We start from the raw sequence: 12,435 nt of genomic DNA on the forward strand, positions 1-12,435 counted from the left end.
TTCATTTGGTGTGGCTACAAGTTATGAAGAGTATGTCCTGTTGAAAATGGATAATCTGAAGGAAATTAAGCACCAAATTGCCATGGACTTTGGAAGGCCATGCATATGCTGAAGGTAGAGATGATGTCTCTAGTGAGCTTGTAATAAGGTACAAGACTAAACGTGGAAAAGAATCTTGTTCATGGTTGTCCCATTCATAGAAATTTAAAAAGGAAATTATGATAGCCACTTTAAGATATCCAATAAGAATCATAAAACAAAATAATTGTAAGATGCTTAGTTTTGTCTTTTTTACTGATCCAACTCGATCAAGTGTATATTTTTGTCATGGTTTGATGTGGAGGGGGGGGTGGTTCTGGTGGCAGGAGAGGGATTTTGCTCCCTGCGACCTCCCCGGTTTTGGATCCGGGTTAGGCTTAGTTCTGGCCACCGGATCAGACTGCCATCCCCCTTGGGGTTGAGCCAATAGGGCGCCTCTGCGAATTGCCCTATTTAAGTCAGGACAAGGGAACCGGAAAACGTGCTTCGCCCAGGATCGACCAGAGAAGGGAGGAGGGCACTGCCCCCGCTCCCTGGCTCCCGGCCGGGCGGCTGCCTGCGTCGGGCCGGCGCCGCCCACGGAGAATGGCGGCGGCGGAGCCAGCTGGGGAACTCGGGGGCACCCCACTCCCAGGGTGCCCACTGGGCTGAGTTCACCTGGAGAGGACTGAGATCTGAGAGAAACAGCTGCATCGACAGCAGGTCAGTGAGGATGGAGCGGGAGGAGGTGTGCCGGAGCCGAGTTTCCCCTGCGGCTGATGGTGAGATAGCAGGCTGCCCCCCTGCAACCAGGACGGCCTCGGTGGAGCAGCGACCCACTCGCAGCCCGTGGGGAGAAGATGCCTGAGCCCGAGGATGGTCGTGTTGGGGGCACGGCAAGGCAGAAAGGCATCTGGAGTCTTCGTGACGACCCACGCCGGAGCGAGTGGCTACAGCTCCCTAAGTACCCGAGACTGTGGTATAGCCCACACTGGAGCAATCTGTGGGGAAGGATTGTTTCCAGTGGGCTGGACTCACGTTGGAGAAATTTGTGGATTTTTCCTCGTGGGTAGGGGATCCATTGGAGCAGGGGAAAAGGGTGTAAGGACTCCTTCTCCTTTAAGAAAGAAGCAGCAGTAACAGCACGGAATGAACTGACCTGCACTCCCCCAGTCCCTGCCCCCTGTGCTGCTGGGGGGAGGAAGGTAGAGCCGGGAGGAAAAGGAAGGTGGGGGGGGGGAAGGTGTCGGTTTTAAGATCTGGTTTTGTTTCTTTCTGTCCTCTCAAGTAATCGGTTTTTACTTCCCTTTGTCCTTCTAAGTAATCATTAATAAACTGTTTTGCTTTGAGAAAAGCGCTGCCTGTTTTGCCCAGGACCATGGTTGGTGGGTGCTCCCTCTGTTCTTGCCTCAACCCTCAGTCCTTTTGTTTTTTTTTCCCTCTCCTCTCTACTTTATTGGAGAAGGAGAGACTGTGTGAGTTTTAGTTGCTGGATCAGCCTAAAACCACGACAATTTTTTCTTTTAAACTATGACAGTACAAGAGCTGCAGCTGCAGATGAGACTGTATGTGACTATGCCAGTATGATGGTGCTTCCTTCTAGCATAGTTTATCCTCATAAATTTATACCAGAACAGTGCTTTCAGTAGTGTTTTGTAGCACTTCCAGCAGGCCTCTATAGGAGAAGGAGGAATAGGAGATCATGGGGAGACAGGAGGAGGAGATAAAGAAGCTATGGGCTTCTTCCATTAGCAGGTCTCGGTGCAGCACACGTGTTCCTGCAGTGTGTAGTGTGGCAGTGCAGTCCTCCCAGTCGCACCAGGGAGAAATCTGTCTCTACTAAATATACTGACTTCAAATGGAAAGAGTTATTGGTACAAAACCCTGTGTGTAAACAAGTCCTACATCTCCATTCTCTGTGCTTTTTTCTTCTTGCTCAACCGTGTATTTTAATTGTAAGAAAACTTTCTTCTGTTGTTTCTCTCTCTGTTATTTTGGCATTGCTGCAAGCTTCAAATTGCCTCTCAGATGTGCTGGGTTTTGTGTATGCAGTCCTTTACTGATAGAAAAGACATACGTATAGAACTTGAGATTTTGCTATAAGTGGGTTACACAAGCATACGGTTTCTGAAGCAGGATGGAGAAAATAAGTTTTTTATTTTGTATTGACCATTATGAATTGGGAATATATTCTTAAATTGGTCAGATTAATGTAAAAAGCAAATACAAGATTGGGAAGTATCTTGTGTTCCTTTGGTTGCCAATCTGGGATCTAGAAAAGATTTTCTTGCACTAGATATTGGCTGCACCTTAAATTTTCTGTGTAGTTCTGAGCTGGGATCAGATGAGTCAAATACCACAGATGTCCTACTCTTTGTTCCAGAAACAGAGTTTGTATTGTTACTGTTTAGGTTGTGGCAATGTCCAAAGCATGCTGGATGCTTTCCAGACTGGAAGAAGGAAGTCGTACCTGCTTGGAGGGTGCTATTGCTCCGGATGACAGAGATTGAGAAAGTGTCCAGGAATTGTAGTGCTGTACAGAAAGGCTGGTCATGGTCAGCATGATAACTGGCAGTCTAAGTTGCAAGATGTTGAAATAACTGGTGCCAGTATTTACTGAAGGAGAGCTTTAAGAACATGTTGAAGAAATACCTTTTAGGTGTGGTTTGGATATAGCCTGCGCTGCTGTGGAAGAGGAAACCTCCTAAGTCCTTCCTGCTCTCCATGGAGAGCTCTTTGTGGCACTTTCTCTCTTTCAAAGCTTTCTAGCTGCAAATGCATCCTTGAGCTTGGGATGCTGTGCTTACCCACAGAAATGTTTGTCAGGAAAGAAAAATTTTTGGTCTGCTGATCTTGTTTTACAGAGTTACAATGATATGTGTGGACAAAGAGATCAAGGCCAGGATGGGCATTTAATCAGATTTTTTTCCCTGTTTTCTAGTTTTAGACTGTGTAATGTGATTCCTAGTTTTGGAAAATTTGAGTTTCAGCAGAAGGAGTTTTCTGCAGAGGAATATGAGCACTAGTAAACCAGATTTATTAGTTTAGTAGAATAATTAATAAACTGATCTAGTAAACTGGATTTATTAGTTAAAAAAAGAACTTAATTAGGAGATGTAAGGGAAAGTAGGCTTTTTACATAAAAATGTATGTAATAGACACATTCCATACAGACATATTAATCCAGTTAACATTTTTTGTTGTTGTTTTAATATCTAAGCCTATATCAGTTCAAGAGGGAAATTTCAGAATATAGCTGTTCGTCAAGCACATGGATTGGTCCAGATGGAGTCAGATATTCTAATCAAACTTTCAATCAAGGTAAGGGGAGCTAAGTATTACCTGGGAACAAATTGAATTTATGTAACTTGAGGTGATATCCAGGTATAATTACTCATAACATAGGTTTTCTTCAAAGTAATGTAGTGCTCCCTTTTGAGGGATATATCAGAACTAAAATCCATATTTAAGCCAAATACGCTGGGAAGTTTCTGAATTATTACCTCTGAAAGGAATGGGGAAAGAGCCCTGCTGAAGTAGTACAGTTGTCTTTCTTTGGTTTAAATGGCTGCAGTTTCTCCTTGTTTAGATCAAGATTAGCATCACACAGACCAGACTGGAAAGACCAAACATTCCTTGTTTTCCTGAAAGTGCCTCAGATGCTGAAGCTGTCATGCAAACTCCAATTGACTGAACTATGTACTTTGCTGATTTTTTTATCAGGTTTAAGTAAATGAGAACTACTACAAACTGGATTTTTGTTAAGGATCCTTTTAATGTTTTGTATTTCTCCACATCTCTTCCTCTGTGTTGCAGCCGCTGCGCTTCTACTTGAAAACGGGAAGCAGGGGATCACATATCTTTTTAAACGTGGGACTCATGAAGAATTTGGATACACATCCCTTTGCACTGCTTTGGCATTTTATTTCATCCTCAGCTGCTGGACGGCAGGTTCTGCTGTTGCCAGTGGCCTGGTTATTCCTATGCTGTAAGCTTCACCCCTCTTGGTTTGACCTTCCTATACAAAAGGCCTGTGTTGAGTAGCAACAATCTGAATTGTGAGCTGAAAGCTTGGCGATAGCAAAGCTATGATTACTCGGAGGAGGTTATATAGGTGGAACAGGATGGTTTGCTTGGAAAGAGATGCTGAAATTGTGGAAAAGAATGAAGAAAAATCATCTGAGAATAGCTGTGAAAGGACCATAGCCAAAAATGTGTATTTTCCAAGTATAGATCATTTGAATCCTTTGGGGACCTAGGTTGAGTCTCTGCTGCTGGCTCCATCTTTGTAACTGTAGAAATACGGGTTCTGATCCAGACTTTTAATCTGTTTCTTATGCACATAATAGCCTGAATCTTAATCTTGGACATCAACACCCTAGACTTTGGAGAAAACTGCAGTTAGGTCTTTTGTTGCACTTTTGAGAAAGCTGTGCTACACTAGAGCAAAGTTCTTACAGTAACGTTGAGAGGTTTAGTGTTCAGCAAGCAAGGAGTCATGGCTGGAGAGGGGGTATCCAGCATAATGCAATTCAAATACTGAAAAAAATTCTAAAAAGAAGAAGTTGTGTGTGCAACCTTCTACCTTTGCCCTACCCCTGAGTATTTGCCTCCTACCCTCTCCAAACTGTTATCTAAATCAATTTTTAATATGCAGTGTTTGCTGAAACATGGCATGCTTGGCCGAATAGATATTGATAGTCAAGTCTATCGGCCAGATCCCATGTTTCTGACCCGACAACCTAATTTTTATAACCATTCTAGAACTGCTAGAACTGTATCCATCAATAAAATTAATCAATTGCATGAATAAATGAGAAAAAATTGTATAACAGTGAAAGATGTTGCTCCCCAAATCAGATAATATACATCATATGTGTGGCTATTGTATAAGCAATAGTAGTTCACCATTTCTGGAAGGTCAATGCCTGTACAAATCCAGTTCATTGGCTGATGCTTGGAGCTGTATATTTTATTCCTTGCATACAGAATGAAATGCTGTGTCTCATGCCAACAACTACATGTTCAACTGTGCTAAATTTTGTTTTTGCTCTTCAGTGTGGCATATGGTTGATTTGAGGACTTCTGGTTCTCTCCCTGGTTAGCTTTGGGCAGGTCATTAATACTTGTTATTTCATTTTGCCCGTTTGCTCTAGAAGTGTGGGCTTTTTATCTGGAATATCCCAGTGTGTATGTCTGTGACCTATACTTTGACTGTATTCCTGTAAGCTCATTCTCATTTAGCTTTGAAGAACATTAAAAAAGACGTACTGGTAGTCCTTTTTCTTCAAAGTGTGGTAAATCTTGCAGTTTTGTGCTAGTGATTGGCACTAAGTAAATGCTCATGCTAAGGGAGGATGCTTTTCTTGGGAAAGGAGTTGGTACAGAAGTTGTCGAAATTAACCTAGGATCAGCAGAATATTAGAAGCATTTTGAGAAAACACTATCATTGTCAAGAGGAGTGCTCTGTTTTTTTTCTTGCATGCAGGTACACAGGAGCTTTGTATGGCCGGATAATTGGTTTGATCCTTGTTTCCATTTTTGGTGTTCAAACTAATGAATACGGAGCATGGATTGATCCAGGTCTCTTTGCTGCCATTGGAGCTGCCTCCTTTTTCAGTGGTGTGTCAAGACTAACCATCTCCCTCACTGTGATAATGGTAAGTGTGTGAAGTTTTCAGGTATTTGTGTGGCCAAGGTTGAGTTGAGCTTTTGCTGCTGCAGCTGAATAAACCACGCACATTGAACCACAGAGAAGTAAGTTCTTGGCCTGGCTATTTCTAGCTTGCTTGAAGAGTTTTTTTTTCCTGAGACTTTTTATTGGTGAAGTGTAAGTTTGGAAGTAATGCTTTGACTGAGAAATCTGACTATGTGTTTTCCTATTCTTTAAATTTGTGGGGGTTACAGAAACAATAATGGCATCAGTGGTTTACAAACAAGAAAACAATATACTATCTTTTATTTCTTCTGAAATACAAAAAAATGGTAGATCATACTGCTTGGCTTGTGAATTGACTTCTGTGGGGGCTGTGGGCCTTGTGCAATGCATCTTTTTATGGTGGGGCTGAATATGGCCTTCTGGATGGAGTAAGTGAAGGATTTGCGGTAGTATAGACAAGTGATGAAATGGGAAACCTTCCAGGTCTCTCTGGTAAATTTATGCCTTATAGATTTCAAAATTTTTAGATTCCCTTGGAATACATTTCATATTTCTGTTTCCTGCCCTGCTCCTTTTATAACAGAACATTTTGAGTCTGCGCTGCAATACTTTCCAGACAAACCTCTGAAAGCTAAAGGATTTGCAAATAATAGCCTTTCAATTAGAGAGGATGTTCTTTGCTCTCATCGGTTGCAACACCTGGAGACGGTGAGTTGCAAGGCGCAGCAGAAATTCAGCTTAGTCAACAGAGAAGTGATTTTGAGGTCACAAGGGGGAAGCTTTCACCCTTCCATGGCAGGACATTCAAGTCCTGTGAGTGTTACTGTGTGTGGAAATTTCACCCATGACTAAACCCAGTCTTGGCTGCCCAGCTGGCTTTGCCCGAAAGGATCTCATTAAAATCTTTGCAGATGTCAGAATTCACCCAGAGTGACCAAGCCAGGATTTTCCCTCCTAGTACGCTGTTGCGCAGTGTTTGATAAAGTAGCTGTTTATCGGCACTCGCTCAGAATTGGGTTCATTTTAGTGATAGATTGTGTAAATTGTGTAGGAAGCTTTTTTTGGAAGTGTTAGCTTGAAAGCTTGTTGTACGTGCATAAAAGCATCTATGTTGTGAAATAACAATTAGATTGATTATGGAAACACCCCTCCTTCAGTATCCTCTTGGTACTTTAACACTTACTTATCCATTAAGTACAAATGCACTCCGGCGTTTTTGCTTCTATTATTGCTGTTACACATCTTTTGGAAGCTACTGTATGATTTGTTGGCCAATTACTAGGTCTGTAAGACTTGAAGGGGGAAAAGTTGGTGCCTAAACACTAGATGCAAGTTTTCTGAAAGCCCCAGTTACCACTAAATGTAATATATTTTCCAAAGTAGGCCTGAATTTTCTTGCAATGGCTCGAGAAATTTAATTTTAAGTATAATTTGTAAACCATTACTTTAAGGTCTCGCTGCAGATATAAGTGGCCAAAGCAGTTGATTGACATCTTCCTTAGGTTTGTGCTCCTGAGGCCATGCTTCATCACAGGGAAGTGAGAAGTGATTATGTGCCAGAACACTTGCTGGTCTTGGATGACAGAACTGCATTTCATTTGGCTCCAATAGAAAGAAAAAGCTTCAATTTCTCCCTGCCTTCCACATTACCTGCGCTTGTTCTTTTTTTTCCCAAGTGCCTCCCTGAGAATGCATGTACGGCACATGCAAAACAATAGCTGGAAACTGTTAAAGAGAACTGTAGGAAACTCGGTTGAAAAGGCACTAGAAAAATGATGAGGATTGCATTGCAGTGTGCTCTGAATTCCCCTAGGTGTCATATTATAACTCTTCTGCACCCCTCTGCAGAGGCAGATTGTGTTTCAATTCATGTTCATCCAAGACAAATAGCTGCATTGCTTGAGGAAATATTAATTTTTGAGGAGAAAAAAGGTCTTGGACATGACAATGCAAAAATATAATTAAAAGGTTGTGCCCTCAAACCATAAAATGCACATATTTTTCCTATATTGTCTGACGGGTTCAAAAAGAATTGAGAATGTTTGCTTTGGCTTTTCACACAGCCTTCCAGTTGGAAACAGTTATGAATGTGGGACTTGTAGTGAACAGGTTTGTAAGACACTTTTTTTTTTTTTTTTTCCTCGTGGCAGACCCCACAGGCATCTGCCTACCTCTTCTTTCTTGGCTGCGTCTTTCTACCCCCCATGCTGACACTTGACCCTCATCCTCAGCTCTGTGGCAAACAGTAGATGTGGTGACGTTTTCCTTGGCAAGTAGAAGGACTAGCCTTATGACTTGCCTTCCCACAGCCTTCTGTCTCCCACATCTTTTTAAGTGTCATGTGTCCTGAGCTTGCTGGCCTCAGGGTACTCTAGATGTGGGAAGAGGAACAGGGTCTTCCTACAATGTGTTTTTTCTCTGGCTCATTCTGTATTTTTGTTGTTCCTTTTGTATTTTTACCTCTCGATAACACTGCCTTGCAAGGGTTAAGGAGGAAAGGTGGCTTTGGGCTAGCCTAGGACTAGTGTTCTTGTCCAGCACTGGTGATGCCCCTGTGTGCAAGCTGAGAGAAGCTTGATGTACACTGATTTGTATCCCTTGTTCCCTGGGTTGTCTGTCTTTCTATTACACATGACTGAAAACAGCCCTGACTCTCTCCCCTTTCTTGCCTGTTGTGTTCAAATAGAATAAAAGCAGTATGTCAGTTTATTGGCCTAATTTATTTCTCCAAGAAGTCTCTTCTGATGGATATGGGCAATGCAATGAATTCTGAAAAGGTTAAGACTCAAAACTCTCCTCTGAGTGTGACTCACTGAAATACCAGGCTTTTGACAAATGTAGACTAAAGGAGAAAATAGCGTAGTCCTTAGGGTCTGGAAGGGGAAATGCAATGTTGTTATTTAAACCAGAGGGAAATCTCAGTAGAGGATTAAATCGCCTGAGGACTGTCCTTGAGTCCCTTGCTAATTAGCGGGTGTGGCTGCTGTGAATACTTGTGCTAATGGGCACGATGTCGGTATTGAAATAAAATGACCACCTGATGGGCGTTCAGGGCATTATGAAAAGTTGCTTGTTAATGTCTGTCTGAGTCTGCAATATGGCAGAAATAACAAGCTGTATGTAAAATCATCTGGTTCATAAGACAATTTCGAAGGCTCAGAGATGAAGTTTGTTTGTGCTTTCTGCTCTCTGACGCCTACATCAAGGCAAGCACACTGGCAGAGCACTGTATATAATAAACTACACTGCTGTAAGTGACCACTGCCCTATAGTTAGGAAATTTGGTATAACTGTTATACACATTCCATTCAGAAGGGAAAACAAGCATTTATTTTTTGTGTAATTTGGATGCCTCAGTTGTAATGTATTCTTCTGACATGCTTCACAGCAGTGTTACAGATCACCTGGAATAAATACAATAAAAAAACTGTATCAGCAGGTACTAACAATTAAACCCTAACCTTTCCCCTCTCTGTATTTCTTCAGTACTTCTAATTTAGGCAAAATGTGCTTGCATCAAATTATAGGCACGATGTATTGTTGCATATTCTGCAGCTGCCTTTCTCGCTTCCTCTGAGAGAGCGACTCTCAAGAAGCTTAAGTCCTTTCATAAGGAATTTAAGTAGAGCATCAGCTGTGGACGCTTACCACAGATATGACAGTCATATCTTGACGTGATGTGAGAATATAGACAACTACCCAATCCAACTGACTAGAGGGAAGTTATGAGAAGAGCAGAATGGTCACAGAAGACTTTGGAAAAATAAGCACAAGACTTCTAAAATACATGTAAAATCTGCCTGGTATCCAGTGCAAGTTTTTCACAAGAGAGCTGTGTTGCTCTCAGTGGTTGTAGGGTATGAGATGCTGTATTTTGAACCATTTGTAGTAATAATGATGCAGGCAGGAAGGATGATTTTGAAAATGCTAAACCAAATACGAATCCTGAATCTTTCCTTATTGAGTGGAGGTGTCAGATAATATTGCGTAGCTGGTGCTTGAAGGCCAAACAGTGAAAACAATCCTGGCTGCTCATGGCATTGCTTGTCTATGTTGCTGCTAAAAAGGCCATCAAGGGGCCAGGAATTCTCATTGATTTAAATCAAATTTCTCCTCAGTGAGGCCTGATCTAAAGGATGACAGCCCTATTCTACAGGTGAAAATGGACAAACTGTACATTAACTGGGCAACAAAATTATGATATGTATCACACTTGGATTAAATGTAAATGTTAACGCGTGTAAAATCTAGGATTTCTTTCTGTCTAATGGGATGCCAGAAAAAGTCTGTAAAGCTGTGTCTTTCAACATGCTGGGAGTAGCTGGATTGTGTTATTTTGCACTTCAGCTTCCTCCTCTGTGGTGCCATGGACTGGATCGCCAGCAGCTGTGTTTGGGTCTTGGTTGGTATCAGGTTATACCTCACATCATTTCTGTGAATTTCCTCTGCTCACCTCTGCAGGTTAATAATACTGTGCTCTTTTGAGTGATTTTTGGGGGTGTATAATTAACTTACATGCTGCTTATATATATATTTTTTTTTTCAAGATCTTATAACGTTTAGAAGCAGAGAGGGTGTTTTAATAGACGTGCTGGGTTGCCCAGTGAACTGCTTTTCCTGTGACATTTTGCATGCCTGTCAGAACGTGAATGACATTTCCTCAGTTTTCAGTTCCAACTTCCCTGCTGCCCCCCATTACCTGTTGCGGTTTTATCTGGCTGCTAGCGGGGCAATGTCTCCCTGAGAAGGGAGGGAGGATGGCTCCGGTGGTGCATGTGCTCCTCGTCATGTGAAACAGCAGTGGCCGTTTGCCTTGGGCAGCCTCCACCTCGGTTTGGGTAGGGGCTGTTTCTGTCACCTGGACCTCCTGCTTTTCCCTCTTCCCTTCTGCTCCTTGAGCTGGAAAGTAAGGACGGAAGCAGCTCTTGGTATGAAGTGGCTGTCTTGCTTGGCCATTCTCTGAGGTTTGTCCTCCTCTGGTTTATGAGTGCCCAGGACTGTTGTGTATGCAACGAGGACAGCCTGCAAAGGGAGCTGCATGTTACTGAATGAGATGCTCCTGCAGAGCCAGCAGGACTTAGGAGTGCAAAAGGTCTTCAGTGACAACCGTGCCCATGTGAGACTTGTTCAGGTACTTGCAGTCTTCTTGGATCTCGCTCTAGTAAGAGAAGGGAACAATAAAAACATGCTTTCACCAATTGAGTTTAAAACACCAACTACAGTGCAGGTGCCTTTCTGTAATGCATAGTTTCCACCTGGTTTGTTTTACTTTTTTGTTGTAAATTATTAAATGCGCAAAATGAGTGCTGGCACAAAGCTGGGCTTACGTGCCAGTGCCCTTATGTTCTTCCTGAATGCAGGAGCAGCTGACCTCAAAGCAATGGGGCTCAAGAGCTGTGGCACTGTTGTGCTGTGGGCTTCAGAAAATGGAGACTGTTGCATTTTGGCCCATGACAGCTCTTCAGGGCAGGTCTTATGGTATGAGTAACTACAGGAAGCAGGATATTTTGCAAGATGTCAAATTAAATGTTTTAATTGGTCCTTCTGGTCTTAAAAGAAACCAATCTTGGTTTTGGCACATAAAATATGATGTAATATCTGACTAGTTGAAGAGAAGGGAGTTGCCTTCCAAACTTGTAATGCCATCCAAAGTGCGATCCTTTCCTTGATAAGGATCATAGTTTGCTGAGGTCTGAGGAGAAAACTTCTCTGAGTGCTGAGTACGCTTTTGGTGTACCAGCAAGTAGGAGAACAGGCTGATTTGAGTATTTCTGGATGAATACATGAATTTCTTGTTCATGTGAAAAATCTTCTGGACAAACAAGATCAATATGATCTTATGGCCAAATACAGCAAAATGTTCTTCAGTGCCTAGCTTTGTGGTAGAAGTGACTATAAACATGGAAGTCTGCAACAGCTTGTTTTTTCAGCACCACCCTGGTTAGAATGATTAAAAAAATTCTCTTCTACTCTATTTTTGACTAAAAATGAGGCTTTCAGATTTGTTTTTACAAAAACCTTGGATATTTCATCAAAAAGCTGAATATTTAAAAAAGAAATAATGAAAAAATATTTTAAATGTCTTACTATAAGCTTTGTTGTTTCATGTTAGCATTTTTCTGTAAAGAATGAAATATTTCCCATGAAACACAAAAGAGACTTTTTGGTGTGTTTGAGGAAGGAGGGGGCAATACACGGTAGAAAGTGGGAGACGTAGTTTGATCTGAGAGGCCAAGCTGAATTCAAGCTTAAAATTCTCAAGAGGTGCCAAAATAGCATTTCAAATGAAAGCTTTTAGGGTTTTAATGTAAAAAATACTGCTCCACAGGGATGATAAACAGTTTGTCAAGTCCCTAGAACATTCCATTAAAAATGTATGCTTGTAGGGAAAAATGAAAGAAAACCCTTTTTCTTTCTGGATGGTAGCCTTGTGAACCCAGCCCAAGAAAGTCAGAACAAGTCCCCTCTGATTCATTCATTCATCATTTGTGAAGAAGAACTTCAACTATGGGACAGTTGGTTAGTCTGTAGGTAATTCACAAATTAGAAGAGAATCCAGCTTTATCTCTAATGTAACTGTTTCAGCTTTGTCACCAGGTTTTTATCAGTAAAATAAACAGGCATGAGTGAATTGTACCTGGATTCAATTGGCATTGAACTTTTAGAAAGTTCGGTTGTGCATCTGAAATATTGAAATTGAAACTGCATCTCTGTTTTAAATACACGCATTGGAAATGAAGTTGTAATGTGAGAAGATA

General features: G+C 41.7%; 1 protein-coding gene across 1 annotated transcript in view; it reads left to right on the forward strand.

Annotated features, from left to right (window-relative positions):
- LOC147529018 (chloride channel protein C-like) overlaps positions 1-12,435 on the forward strand; it is an 84,959-nt gene that overhangs the window by 23,560 nt on the left and 48,964 nt on the right. The window contains exons 9-11 of the mRNA XM_086608432.1: positions 3,239-3,339; positions 3,835-4,006; positions 5,507-5,678. Of these exons, the coding sequence (XP_086464558.1) occupies positions 3,239-3,339; positions 3,835-4,006; positions 5,507-5,678 (445 nt within the window). The remainder of the gene's footprint in view (positions 1-3,238; positions 3,340-3,834; positions 4,007-5,506; positions 5,679-12,435) is intronic.

This window comes from Tauraco erythrolophus, chromosome 3, assembly GCF_009769465.1.
Source record: "Tauraco erythrolophus isolate bTauEry1 chromosome 3, bTauEry1.pri, whole genome shotgun sequence".
Lineage (NCBI taxonomy): Eukaryota > Metazoa > Chordata > Aves > Musophagiformes > Musophagidae > Tauraco > Tauraco erythrolophus.